Here is a 14079-nt window from a genome sequence, read left to right on the forward strand (position 1 = left end):
ATATATATATATATATATATATATATATATATATATATATATATATATATATGGGGTTTGCTAACGCGTGTACGCTTGTTTTTCAGTTGATACATTTTAATAATGTGTATTGGATTATAGTATACAAAAATATCCTCATATATTATGGATTCTAAGTTTTAAAGTCAAGGATATTTAAATAATTTTCATTCTCAAAACTAAACAAAAAAAAGAAATCTTCAAACTCTTACTCACCTCTATCATTCCTCTCAATCCTTTCTCTTTTATCTCTCTCACTCCAACCATTTCTCTATCATCCTATGGTAGATCCAACTGAAAAAGAATTAGAAATACTCGTCGTTAAACAATTTACCTTTGTAAAAAGTTCAGTCATTGACATATCCGCCTTGAGGTTCATTCAAGATTTCTTCAATTTCATCATCTGCCGATGTTGAATCGTCGTCTCTTAAAAAACCTTCAGGCTAATTACCAATTCCTTTTTATGTCATTATGCTTGTGAAAATTAGATAAAATTAGATAAGACAAAAATTATAAAATGAAAACTCATTATAAAATCATTTTTGTAAGAAATTGTTTAATAGAGAGTGTTTCTGCTTTTTTCCAGGAGAATTACCAATTCCTTCGTATGTCATTATGCTTGTGAAAAATAGATAAAATTAGATAAGACAAAAATTATAAAATAAAAACTCATTATAAAATCATTTTTTCTGTAAGAAATTGCTTAACCGCCAGTGTTTCTGATTTTTTTTTAATTGAGGCTACAGTAGAGATGACAGAGAAAATGTTGGAGTGAAAGAGATGAAAAAGAAAGGATTCAGAGGAATGAGAGAGGTGAGTAAGGGTTTCAGAGTTTTTTGTTTTTTTAGTTTTGACAATGAAAATTATTTAAATATCCTTAACTTTAAAACTTAGAATCCAGGGTATTTTTGTCTACTATTATAATAATAATAATAATAATAATAATAATAATAATAATAATAATAATAATTTATATTTTTAGACCAGGATACGTTTTGTTGTATTGTCAAGTGGATAAGAATTTGTGTTTAAATTACTTTAGAGATATCATGTGGTGATTTTTCAATTTAAAATCATTTTATTTTATTTTGTACATTACATTACTAATAATAATAATAATAACAGCAACGCAAACAATTTTTTAAACTAAAAATAAAATTTGAAAATAATGCATATAAAAAATAGTTGAAAATTTTCATATTATTAATTATAGATAACTTTACAAAATAATAAAATAAATATGTAAGATAAGTAAATAGTTAAAAGAAATACATTTTATTAGTAATTATGAATAATAATAATAATACTAAGAATAAAAATAATAAATTATAAACTACAACTTCGACCATATATGTAAAATTATATAGTCCCAAAAGGTTAATCTTAATTTATTGTTTCAAATATGAGAATGTAATCATATTAAAATTTTATCAATTGTTGTCTTAGTCCATGCCTTACTATGTATAAATATTTAGAGTTAAATGTATTTTTAATTCCTCAATTATTAAACAATTTTATTTTTTATTATTTTTTAAATTTTGGTATACTTTGATTCTTGTCATTAAGGAAACTATAATTTTTCGTCCTCCATAATCAACGTTGTTAAAATTAGGCTGAGTTGACTAACGGATTGCCACACCATTTTTTCTTTTTCTGACAGTAAGTCAATCTTTCTCGGCTTCTCTCCCTCCTTCTCCCTTCATCTCCTTCCTTGCGTCTTTGGTTGGGGTCTCCATCGCTTGGGTTAAGAACTTTGGCAAGCAGTATCAGGAGGTGAACGCCTGATACGTTGCGCAAGGACCCCACCGTATCCACCAAGATCGATGATCTCTGCGAGGCAATTGATCTATATATCCTGCATGAATCAATAATGAACTAAGGAAAAAAAAACAAGACAAAGAAAACAAACAAAATAATTGTCCAAATACTAGTACTATTCAATCCTAAATACCAATCAAAAGGAATTAGGGAATGTAATCACCTTCTACTTCAGGTTTTGAAGAAAGCAAAAGTCAACTTCTGACAAGTTTTTTGAGCAAGTCATCATTTTTAAGATCAAGTGAAGCAAGGGTCCTGTCTAGCCTCTCCCTATAATGCACAATCTTCCTTTTCTTCTCCATCTTTACATCTCCTGTTAATAACCTTTCTATCAAAAAGTCAATTCACGAGCACAGACATACAAATGATTTCTTCTCTTCTCTATTTACTCCAACAGAAAATCACTGTGGTACAACAAGATAAGCCAATCGGGTATAAAAACTCTCATCTCATCATGTAACAAACACAAAAAAATTGCACGCGTAATTAGGCAGAACTCTTGAAAGGTTTCTTTCTAATAGCCAAAGAAATGAAACTTCCTGCTAAATTTACTCCTATATGTCGTTGATCAATTCCATTTGAACCGCGCACACGAAAAAATAATTCCAAGAAGGAGCAAAATAGCTAAATACATGAATTCATATCCTAGACTCACGCAAACAATCAAATGAAACTACATGACAAAAAGAATTTGAAGTCAACGAAATCAACAAACCAAAATCAAATTCCAAGACTGAAGTCCACAAGGGTCAATCAAAAATTGAAAGAAGCCCAAATAAGGAAAAAAGCTAACAAAGCATAAAGGTAGAGAAATCAAAACGCCCCACAAGCCATGAGAAGCAACAACTTAAAAAGATGAGAACTTTATTGAGAATATCAAAAAATAGAAAGACATGATTTATGAACCTTGGCTTTGGGAGTGGTGGCTTTCAATGTTGATAACTTGTGAAGAATGCAGAAACAGAAAAAAGATGCATGAAACATTTACTTTCTTCTTTAATCATGAAAAATTTACTTCCAGATTCTTCATCCAATCTTGAATTATAGACAATAATTCTCTTTTGTTTAGGTTTAACTGTGAAATTGAAATTGATGATTGCGGTGAGAAGGAAGACATTGCACAATGTGGAGCTTTTTGAAAATTGTGGATTTAGGGTTCTGTGATTTAGGTGTTCCTGGGTTTTGATTTAAGTCTCTATGGTGGTGGAAGATGAATTGATGCACGATGAAATTTTTGGACTTCGATTTGGCTTCGTGATGGTGGTTTGGGTTTGCAGGTTTGCTTCGCCATGGCAGCGTGAAGGTCCTGCGGCGGTGAAGATGAAAACGATGATGGTGGAAGGTGGTGGTTTAACGATGTTATGGTGGTGGTGGTTTAACGATGTTATGAATGAGAGTTTTTAAGTGTACAACACTACTATCAAACGTGGCAAACAATGGATAAATAAGTTAACATCATACACAATACACTGCTAGCAACATCAGATTAAATTTAATATTGTTAGTTTTCGAAAACTAAAAATTAAAATTTCTTAAAATCAAAGAACAAAGTATACTAAAATTTAAAAGAAGAACAAAAACTAAAATTGCTTAATAGTTGAAAAACTAAAAATATATTTAAATTATATATTTATAATAAAAACACATATGCTTAAATGAATGTGTAAGATCCAAAAGAAAAGAAAAGGAAAAGAATAAAATAAAATGAAAGAATAATAGTTGTGGTTGAGTTATATGTGTAGAAATCTGATTTGAAAGGCATGCATTAAATAAATATTAGTTATAGAGGAATTATCAATAAATTCTGGTTGGTGTAATGGCATAGCACAAAGGCCTTGTGAGTTTTGTTTTATTTTAATCTTTTTAGTGGGTGGGACCCACTATTATTGTTAGAAGTGTGAAGATAACTTCTACTTTCAACTATTTAAGACACAAAATAGTATACAATCTGTAGAGGTTATGATAAAATTGTTGGATGAAGTGAAGTAAAAATAATAAAAACTATGATATATTAATAATTTTTTTTAACAATTTTTTGATAATTATATGTGTTACTATTTTACTATTTTATTTATTTATATATTTAAAACGAATTAATTATGAGTTATTATATAATTGTAAAAAATTATAAAAAAAACATTTTCCAAATAATAATTATGTATTTTGTAAAAATATATTTGAAAAATACTTGTTACGAACTTCATTAACTTTGAAGTTTTCAATAACAATATAATCTAATAATTAAAGTGAACTAGTTAATAATTTGGGTTGAACATAATTAACTTAATTATAAATAAACTATAAATTATTTATACTATTTTGTATTATAAAAATTAAATTATTTTTATAAAAGCTGAATTATACTTTTTTACTTCAGTTTAAAAAATTAAACTTCTTTTATTAACAGTTAATTAATTATTTTATGTTTTACTTTTGTTTGAAACTTTTCCTTATTTATTTACCTCGTTTTTTTAAATTTTTTTTCACCAACACATAAGAAAGTAGGAAATAAGACACGTATCCTTAATATCTTTCAGGTTATATATATATAAAGACGAAAATTTGTTGTGTGCTTTTGTCAATGCTTGTTCTTTTTCTTTAAGCTTCTCTCCTTTATTATCTAATTTTTTGTTATCAGTCACTTACTTTTCAAAGATACCCTATCACTCAAATTAATATTCTTAATTAGTCTTTTATCTTAATATCCGTCTAACAATTGTTCAATTACCTTTGAAGCTTGTTTAGCATGATAATCTCATAATTAATTACTAAATTTGTCTTTCTTTGCAATCGATTGTTCATGAGACTTTAACCGAGACAACATAAGACTAACCAAATCAATCCATATGACTTTCTCATCTTATATCTCACGTCACAATAAATATATATACACAAAATCTAATTTAGTATATATTATTCGTATATTTTGTTTTACATTTAGTTATATTTGAAAATTAAAATAAATATAAACTACTCAAACGTTAAAAGTAATTATATAATGCACATTACAAACTATGCATGACTAACTATCACTATTTTTTTCATTTTAAAAAAGTTACAGAGATTTAGAAGTAACTATTTCACAGAAATTATTTACAACTTATTTCTAAATGACTTAAAATTATATTTTAATATTTCATCTTAATATTTTTATGTTATTTTTTATTCTTTTAATATTATATTTGAGGGATTTAATAATAAAAATTAAAATAAATTTTAATCTCTGAATTAATTAAAAAATTATGATTAAAAATATGCGTATTATGTGTCGTGTCGTGTGTGTGGTACATAATATATAATATATAATTTTCTATTATCTGTGTAAGCGTATAATAATAAATCATTTTTTACTTAATCATGCTTTAAGTTTTAATAAATTTAGGATTTTTTAATTAACTCTCTAATAAAATTATAGTGATTATTCAGTAAATTTATATTTTCCAATAATAATGTAGTTTTCGCTGTTAATTTTTGTTTGTTAATTAAATGGTACTCTTAAGTGATTAGTATAGTTGTTATCTTACCACGTCATGTTGGATTCTTCTTATGTTATTTTATGATTTTAAAATTTTAAAATTTATGATTTTAATTGTTTTTGCTTAATATCTTCGTAATAGGTAATTTTTTATAATGACAGATATATCATTTGAAAATGACCAAAATGTGAGTTTATTTACTAAAAATGTATGACGTGTTGACTGTATAAATGATTCCAAATCCAGTTAAAAACTAAACCTTTTATGACAGAATAAAATAGTATTAAGTTTAATTTGTTTTCTACTCTTCTTAATATAGAAGAAAAAGAATGGTAAAATAATTTTCATTATATTTCATCGATTTAAACAAAAAATAATACATATTTTATTATTACTCATCTAGATGTAACATGGTTTGGAGTGCGAGTCCAGCAACAGACGCGGCCCACAGAAAAGTATAATATCAACAATAATTACATATATATTTTCATTATCAACAAAAATTACGTATATAATGAATGCAATTATTAGCAATGTTTTTCACAATCATTTAGCTTTTCTATATTAATTTATAAAAGTTTTAATTTACATAAAAACTAAATTTTATTTTTTTATTCTTCCTCTTAAAATTATAGATAGAGAAACTTTTTAAAGTACAGACCGTAACCACTACGTTGCATCCAAGTTGCAACTCAGAGCTGGAACTTTGTCGGTGACAACCTAAGTACTTTTCTTCTTCTTACACGTGCTAAACACCATTTTGTTTTCAAGTTTAAGACAAAATTTAAGATTAAGAAAAAGCCATTTTCATTAACCAATTATAATTTATTTGGTTACTTTTCTTTCCTCATGACTTGCTTTAACAGGAATAATAGGTAAGTTATGAATAAATGTTCATCCTTTTTTGCATATGAAACTTTGTTTTCATGATTAAGTGACAACCCAATCTAACACAACATCTTGAGACATGTCAAGATCTCACCATAAACAAGGATAATAATATTTCAATAATTTCTTTTTAAAAGTTTTTTTTTATAATGTGTCACTATTTTATTGTTTTGTTTGAACTTATTCTAAAAAAATATTTGAAACAGACTAATTATAAATTGTCACGTATGTATTGTAAAAAAATTGTCAAAAAAATTGTTAAAGAGATATTTTATTTAGTATAATGTGCTGTATTATTTTAATTATATGATGTTTTGTTTTTGTTTAGGGAGTGCATACACATTCCCTATTGTTTTGCCGACAGCATGCTTTTAATAATCTCATCGTTCTAATAAAACTACAATAGTTAGGATCGTTGCAAAACTTGCTTCCTCATCAACCTCTATTTTAATCAAATTATCGTCTTCAACATTTGCTTTAAGAAACTTTCAGATCTCAGATTTCATTTTTCATTTTTTTTTCCAATAAAATTTGAAAAAATAAATTTTTGTTGTATATTTTATTTTTTTGAAGAAGGAAGATAAAAGTAGTGTTTACCATTCCTACAGATCTGGGTTGAAGAAGCATTGACAAGTTAATAATAATAAGTGACTTCCTAATTTTCCCTCCAATCAACAATCTCATAAAAGACGAAATTCCGATCTTGCCCTCGCTTCTAGCCGAAGCAGTGACGTGGCGACATCAGTGAGGAGAATGAAGTAATAACCGTACCAGGAGTAACCGGAGAAAAAGCTTCACCTCGTTCTTCACCCCCTTATTATATTACTCTCTCTGCTCTCAACGAACATAACAATACGAATTCGAAAGACCTCACACAGATCTATCGTTCTCTTCTTTTTCTCTCTGTCGTTTCGATCTCAAACGCTATGGCGTTTTGGAGGTCCTTGACGTTCTCCGCGATTCTTCTTCCACTCTTCATCCATGGCGCACTCTGCTTCTACCTCCCTGGCGTTGCTCCACAGGACTTCCAGAAGGTTCACTCCATTTGCATTTCCATTTCCATCTCACATTACGCGCACTGGTTCATTTTTCCAAATTTATCGTTTATTCGCTTCATAACCGCTTGATCTGCGTTTGAATCTGAGATCTGAGATGAATATGGCCGATGTTATATTCGATTTACATTGTTTCTTATTTTTCTTTTTATTTAGGCTGTGATTTTCGGTTTTTCGCTGCATTTTCTAAGTGATAGTTTGGCGACATTGTGGTGTTAGTGTACAAGGCCTTTTGTATGTGGAAGTGTTGTTGTTGATATTGTGTGTGTTAATTTAACTTCGATCTGGTGTCGGTGAAATGGTTTAGTTGCTTCGGTGCGGTGTGTGTGACGCATTTTGATGATTTGATCCGTTCTAGTCTCTGTGATAATGTTAGACTCTGTTGTTGAAATGGTGTTGTCAGTTGATGGAATTTAAGCTCAGCTTGTAATGTAATAAGCATGGAGACTTCTAAATGCTAGCAGTGTTGGATACGTGCTCATGTTAATTCTTAGATACTCAATGGAAGCTTCAATAACTAAATGTGTTTTAGCATTCTATTATATTATGTCTACAGTGACCTTTACTCATTTTTGAAACATGAATTCTTCACTGTGATTTAAATTTTTAATTTTATTTTAGTTTTAAGATTAAATTTACGAGTGTATTATCTCATGGTTTTTGGAATTTGTCTTATCTCTAGCCCTTGCCCCAATATTGTTTTCAATTTTCCAATGTCGTGTCCATGCTCCCTAACATGTATCTAGAAGTAGCCTGTTTGAAGTGCAGGCATGGAGTGTGTGAAGATTTTGGATATAGGTCTGGTAGTGTGTTTACTATTTACGTTGTTTCATCGGTGAGTTTTACTGATTTCTCTACTTTCATGGATTGATTAAAGAAGTAAAGGGTCAAGTGGGACTTTGAGAAGAGCTTAATATTGTTTTACTTGAAACAAATTTTGACTGATAGATTAACTCCTCACACTCACCACACACACACACACACAGAGTTTGTGGTACTTGTTTTGTGTTGTTTTGATATGGAGAATAGAATCAAATTTTGTTTTCTGAGTATTGTTTCACAAATTCATGAAAAAAGTATTCTATGTACAGCCCGGCTAATTTGTCCAAGGCTGATAGGTAGCTGTGTCTTGGGATTGTAAATGTGACCTTTTGGTTCCCTAGAAGATAAATATTTAGATTTTCATATGCCTCTACTCAACAACCACTTGTGGCCTACTATTGTGAATGTGCTAATGATGTACTTTGTTCTTTCACTTTGTTGATTCTGGTTATATTTCTTTTCTATTTGTTTCTTTATGGACAATCGCACATTTAAACTTAATAATTATTCTTCTTTGGGTGGTTTTTGTTGTCCCCTGTTTTCTTTTAACATATAACAACCCATCAAATGAATTGGGTGCACACAATTATTATGTAATTAAGCTTTCGGTCTTCCTGGTTTTTCTTGTTAGTATTGTTTTCTACCCTTGTATTCTTGCTGTCCAGTTTTGACTTTTAAATTAATAATAACGGATATCCAGAAATGCATGGATAGATATATTTATTTATTGACTATCTATTCATACGGTGCAGGGAGATCCATTGCAAGTAAAAGTAAACAAATTAACTTCAACGAAGACTCAGCTTCCATATACATACTATTCTCTTCCGTATTGTGCACCAGAGAAAATATTGGATAGCGCTGAAAATCTTGGAGAAGTGCTTCGTGGTGATCGCATTGAAAATTCTCGATATGTGGTATGTTTCATATGGCATTTTTAATTCTTGCATGGCTAATTATGTTATGGTTATCAACTTAGTTACTGGGTGACATATTTGCAGTTTAAGATGCGTGAACCACAAATGTGCAATATTGTGTGTAAGCTTAAGCTTGATGCCAAAACTGCAAAAGAGTTCAAAGAGAAGATTGATGATGAGTATCGAGTGAACATGTATGGCGTTCAATAACTTTCATATGTTTTCATTCCACATCTCTGCCACAATGTTGACATCTTGTTACCTGCCTTTTACTTGCAGGATCCTAGATAACCTTCCTCTAGTTGTTCCCATAAAACGGGTGGAACCGGACTCTACTGTATATCAACTTGGTTTCCATGTTGGACTCAAAGGGCAGTATACTGGGGTATGCTCTGCATCTTTTAGAACAATGTTTATTGTTGTGAGTGCCTTGTGTTTTCTTGTTCTTACTTTGTTGAAATACACAGAGCAAGGAAGAGAAGCATTTTATTCACAACCATTTGTCTTTTACGGTCAAGTATCATAGAGATACACTTACTGAATCTGCTAGAATTGTGGGCTTTGAGGTTAAGCCTTTCAGGTCAGTATTTTTGTGCTTGTTTTGTTTGGTTAAGTTATTCCATTTAGCAGTCGTGGTTTGTATGCAATATTGATTTTACGAATGTTTCTGTGCAGTGTTAAACATGAATATGAAGGGAAGTGGGATGAACAGGCCACCCGTTTGACAACCTGTGACCCTCATGCTAAACACACAGTTGTGAATTCGAACACTCCTCAAGAGGTCGAAGAGAACAAGGAAATTATCTTCACTTATGATGTTGAATTCCAGGTGAGGTTATTTTGATTTGAATAGTACATGTATACTTTCTTTGGTACTCAATGATGATGGGTATTGGTGGATTAAGGCAAATAGTTCAAAATATTCTTTTATGAATTATGTCCTAGTAGATATTGTTCATCGCTCGTTAATGGGCAGTTTGTCTAGTTTAATATAGCTTTTCTTTTTTCTTTTTTCTTCTCGTAGCTTAATTTCTTCATTTTTTCTTCTAACCAAGGGAAGTCATCACTCCCTCTATTCTCATCTTTTGTCATCTTCTTTGACCCGCTTTTACCTTTTTCCTGCATTTAGGAGAGTGATGTGAAGTGGGCTTCAAGATGGGATGCCTATTTGCTGATGAGTGATGACCAAATTCACTGGTTCTCAATTGTGAATTCATTGATGATTGTTCTCTTTCTCTCGGGTATGGTAGCAATGATAATGCTTCGTACACTTTACCGTGATATTTCAAAGTACAATGAATTAGAAACCCAAGAAGAAGCACAGGAAGAGACTGGTTGGAAGCTTGTCCACGGTGATGTTTTTAGGCCACCAAACAATCCAGATTTGCTATGTGTTTATGTTGGGACTGGTGTTCAGTTTTTTGGAATGATACTAGTAACGATGATGTTTGCTGTCCTGGGGTTCCTTTCTCCTTCAAACCGAGGTGGGCTAATGACGGTCATGCTCTTGCTTTGGGTTTTCATGGGAATTTTCGCTGGTTATGCCTCGGCTCGCTTATATAAAATGTTCAAAGGAGCAGAGTGGAAGAAAATTGCCCTCAAAACTGCAATCATGTTCCCTGGAATCGTTTCTGCCATTTTCTTTGTGTTAAATGCTCTGATATGGGGACAAAAATCGTCTGGAGCAGTGCCATTTGGAACAATGTTTGCCCTGATCTTTTTATGGTTTGGGATCTCGGTTCCACTTGTTTTTGTTGGTGCCTATGTTGGGTTTAGGAAGCCTGCGACTGAAAGTCCTGTGAAGACAAACAAAATCCCAAGGCAAATCCCTGAGCAGGCATGGTACATGAATCCGGTCTTCTCAATTCTGATCGGAGGAATACTTCCATTTGGAGCTGTTTTCATTGAGCTTTTCTTCATCCTCACTTCAATATGGTTGAATCAGTTCTACTACATCTTCGGCTTCCTCTTCTTGGTCTTTGTCATCCTCATTGTCACTTGTGCTGAAATAACAATTGTGCTCTGCTACTTCCAGTTGTGCAGTGAGGATTACTTGTGGTGGTGGCGGTCTTACCTTACATCTGGCTCATCTGCTCTTTATCTATTTCTTTATGCAACATTCTACTTCTTCACCAAGCTTGAAATCACAAAGTTGGTATCTGGGTTATTGTACTTCGGTTACATGCTTATAGCTTCCTATGCCTTCTTTGTTGTAACTGGATCCATCGGATTTTACGCATGCTTTTGGTTCACAAGGCTCATCTATTCCTCGGTCAAGATTGATTAGTTATAGCAATCAGTGGGTTGGATTAATCTACTATACTTCTTGAAGGACGAAGACCATTTGTGTAAGGATTTTCAAATTCAAGTACTGATGTCATGTTCAGAATCAGATGTAACCTATTCTATACAGTTTTGAATTGTGACAACACCGTTATTCTTTTGTTTCAATATCTTTTACTTGCCAGAGTTGTCGAAGTGTAGATTTTAAGGTGTACGCTGCAGTCTTAACTTGGCGTTTTCTGTGTTACTTTCGGAGAATTACAAGTTGGCTCCTTGTCATATGATTTTTTATTATTAGCGGTGTAATAAAAATGATATCCCAACAACGTAGTTCGGACTTATGAGCCTCTGCTGAATTGAACCACTTTTGTCTTGTTATTACGCACACCTATTTCTTTTACGCACACATATATATGTCCATATATGAATTGATATTTTTTTCACATTTGATAAATGATTGAAGGTTGCCTATTTTAGATGTTTGTTCTATTCGAAAATTTGGCAGGCAATAGGTGCTACCATTGTATTCATTGTCTGATGGCACCACAAGTTATATACGTTTGATGTCTTGCTTTCATACTTCCCTTAGCAAGCAATATAATAGGTCGGTCGTTCACAAGTACAGCAGGATTGAAGAAAAGTTTATGCATTTCAAAGCAACTATTTGAGTGTCACGGAATTTGCTTAGCTTGCGTTCTACGCATCAAAGGAGAAAATAGAAAGTAAATCAACTTCTAAACAACTCCAGTGTCAAAGTAGTTGCTTAATGTTACCAAAAGAAATGCTTAGGCAGCGAATAAAGTACAAAGCAAGGTAATAAAGTTCACCGTTATCTTTAATTATACATCATCTGTTAAATTCTCAGAAAAAGGTACAGGATAAAAAATGGAACTAACCTTTAAGATTTGCCCATGTTTTTTCATTTTTAAGCTTCTATACTTGATATATTAAGTTTGCTCTGCATTTAACTCAATTGTTAAAAATTAATGGATCTGAAAACCCAAATCACGAATCTCTGACAGCACTAACAAACGTGTTAGAACCAAATGAAACATATCACGAATTCAATGTTATATTTGACAATTTTAAAGATAAAAAAAATAAAAGTATGTACTAAATATTTGAATTTAAGACGGAAGCACGAACAAAATTCTCTCTTACAGGTGCAAGAAATTAAGAATTTATTAGTAATATATGTATGAAGTAGAAGGAGTGTGGTCCATTCTACATTCCCCGATACAAAGATAGTTGATATGAAATGAAAAGTATTTGTGAAAAGTGGTAGTGCAAAGAAAGATGTAAACTATTTGCGAGGGTGAGTATCCTGAGGTTGTGCAACTCCAGCAGAAACCTTAGCCACATCCCTAGCATTAGCTTCGGGCTTCTTCTTTGCATATAAGATAGTATACCCAATTGCAGCCGTAATAGCCAAACCAGTTACAGCCATTGTTGTGTAGCTGTAAGGAAGTGATTTCCTCTGATGAAGCACTTCAGTGGCACCATGACCTGGGGGTCTCTTTGAGGCCTCTGCTTGTGCTTTTTCTCTATCCATTTTCCTCTTCCTATCTTCCTCCACCACTACCTCTTCTCTATATATCATTACCTCTTCACCCATCTAACACTCCAACTTTGATGTCTCAAAATAAACCTTAAATGTTCTCAAGCCACGTAACACCCCAACTTTCATGTCTTCCCAACACGTAGCCACTACGTGTCCTTGAAATCGCCTCTGGAGTTCACCAGATTTACCATGCATGCTGCTTCACGCACACATCATGCTACCACTTTTCAATTCCCAAATTATTATTTATACACTCAATTCTAACTTGTCCGTAAGTAGTAATGTGCTTGACATCAACCATATATATATATATATATATATATATATATATATATATATATATATATATACATATAGTTTCTAAACACAACACAAATTTTATAATAAAAGATTAGGATTTAAAAAAAAAAAAAAAGCATTGAGAATTAAACAGAAGGTGGTATAATTCATGAAACTAGCAGGTTAAATCGAGTTGAAGTTTTGAATCTGGTTTAGTTCATCACTTTAGGTCAAGTTGAAGTTTTCAATGTGTCATCGCTTCGTCTAATTCATGAAACTAGCAGGTTAAAGACGGACTGGACGGGATGATCCATTAATTTTTTTAAAATTAAAAAATAATTTAAAATATAAATTGTCATTTAACTTTTTTAATATTTATTACGGTTTATTCAATGAAAGAAATTAACGTGACATTATTTGAAAGATAACTAGTGTCAATGATGTATTTATTTATATTCTAAAATTTTTGGACTAATCCAATTTTATAATTTTATAATTTATCTATCATTTATTTATGTGATATTTTTATTTGTCTTTAAGTTCAACAACTACCTTGCTGAAAAAATTTCCAGCCATCTCTTTGTCGGCGTTAATGACATCCAAAACCTAAAAAAAGTAATCGTATTTTCCACTTTGCAGTTCAAAAAACCTTATAAAGGAATTGAATTCAAGTTTCATGTTTTGCATATGCACATTACATAAGATAGAAGTTGATCTAGTGACGAATTTTTAACAAATATTTTGGTATACAAAAATTTTCTTTTATAAATGTATACCAATTTAAGTGGACCAAATACATAAAGTTTAATAAAATTAAAAAATATTTTATTTATATATTAATTTTTCTTTGAATAAAAAAAATTGAGAAGGCCAAAGCCCTTCATACGTAAAGAAGCTAACTAGAAAATTGGTTGTGCAAACGAAAGTACTTGATTCTGATGGTATGAAGAAAAAGTTGATGG

The 14079-nt window shown here is 31.1% G+C and overlaps 2 protein-coding genes across 2 annotated transcripts; one reads left to right on the top strand and one right to left on the bottom strand.

Moving 5' to 3' along the window:
- Positions 1 to 7004: 7004 nt before the first annotated feature.
- Positions 7005 to 11461, top strand: LOC106765032 (transmembrane 9 superfamily member 8). Its single transcript, XM_014649520.2, has 7 exons — positions 7005 to 7234; positions 8830 to 8994; positions 9079 to 9188; positions 9274 to 9379; positions 9462 to 9574; positions 9670 to 9823; positions 10124 to 11461. The coding sequence occupies exons 1-7, from the start codon at positions 7127 to 7129 to the stop codon at positions 11279 to 11281; spliced, it is 1914 nt and encodes a 637-aa protein (XP_014505006.1). The 5' UTR covers positions 7005 to 7126; the 3' UTR covers positions 11282 to 11461.
- Positions 11462 to 12434: 973 nt separating this feature from the next.
- LOC106763730 lies at positions 12435 to 12907 on the bottom strand. Its single transcript, XM_014647894.2, has one exon. The coding sequence runs from the start codon at positions 12890 to 12892 to the stop codon at positions 12581 to 12583; it is 312 nt and encodes a 103-aa protein (XP_014503380.1). The 5' UTR covers positions 12893 to 12907; the 3' UTR covers positions 12435 to 12580.
- Positions 12908 to 14079: the final 1172 nt, after the last annotated feature.

The sequence above is a fragment of the Vigna radiata genome, chromosome 6, assembly GCF_000741045.1.
Source record: "Vigna radiata var. radiata cultivar VC1973A chromosome 6, Vradiata_ver6, whole genome shotgun sequence".
NCBI classification, from domain to species: domain Eukaryota; kingdom Viridiplantae; phylum Streptophyta; class Magnoliopsida; order Fabales; family Fabaceae; genus Vigna; species Vigna radiata.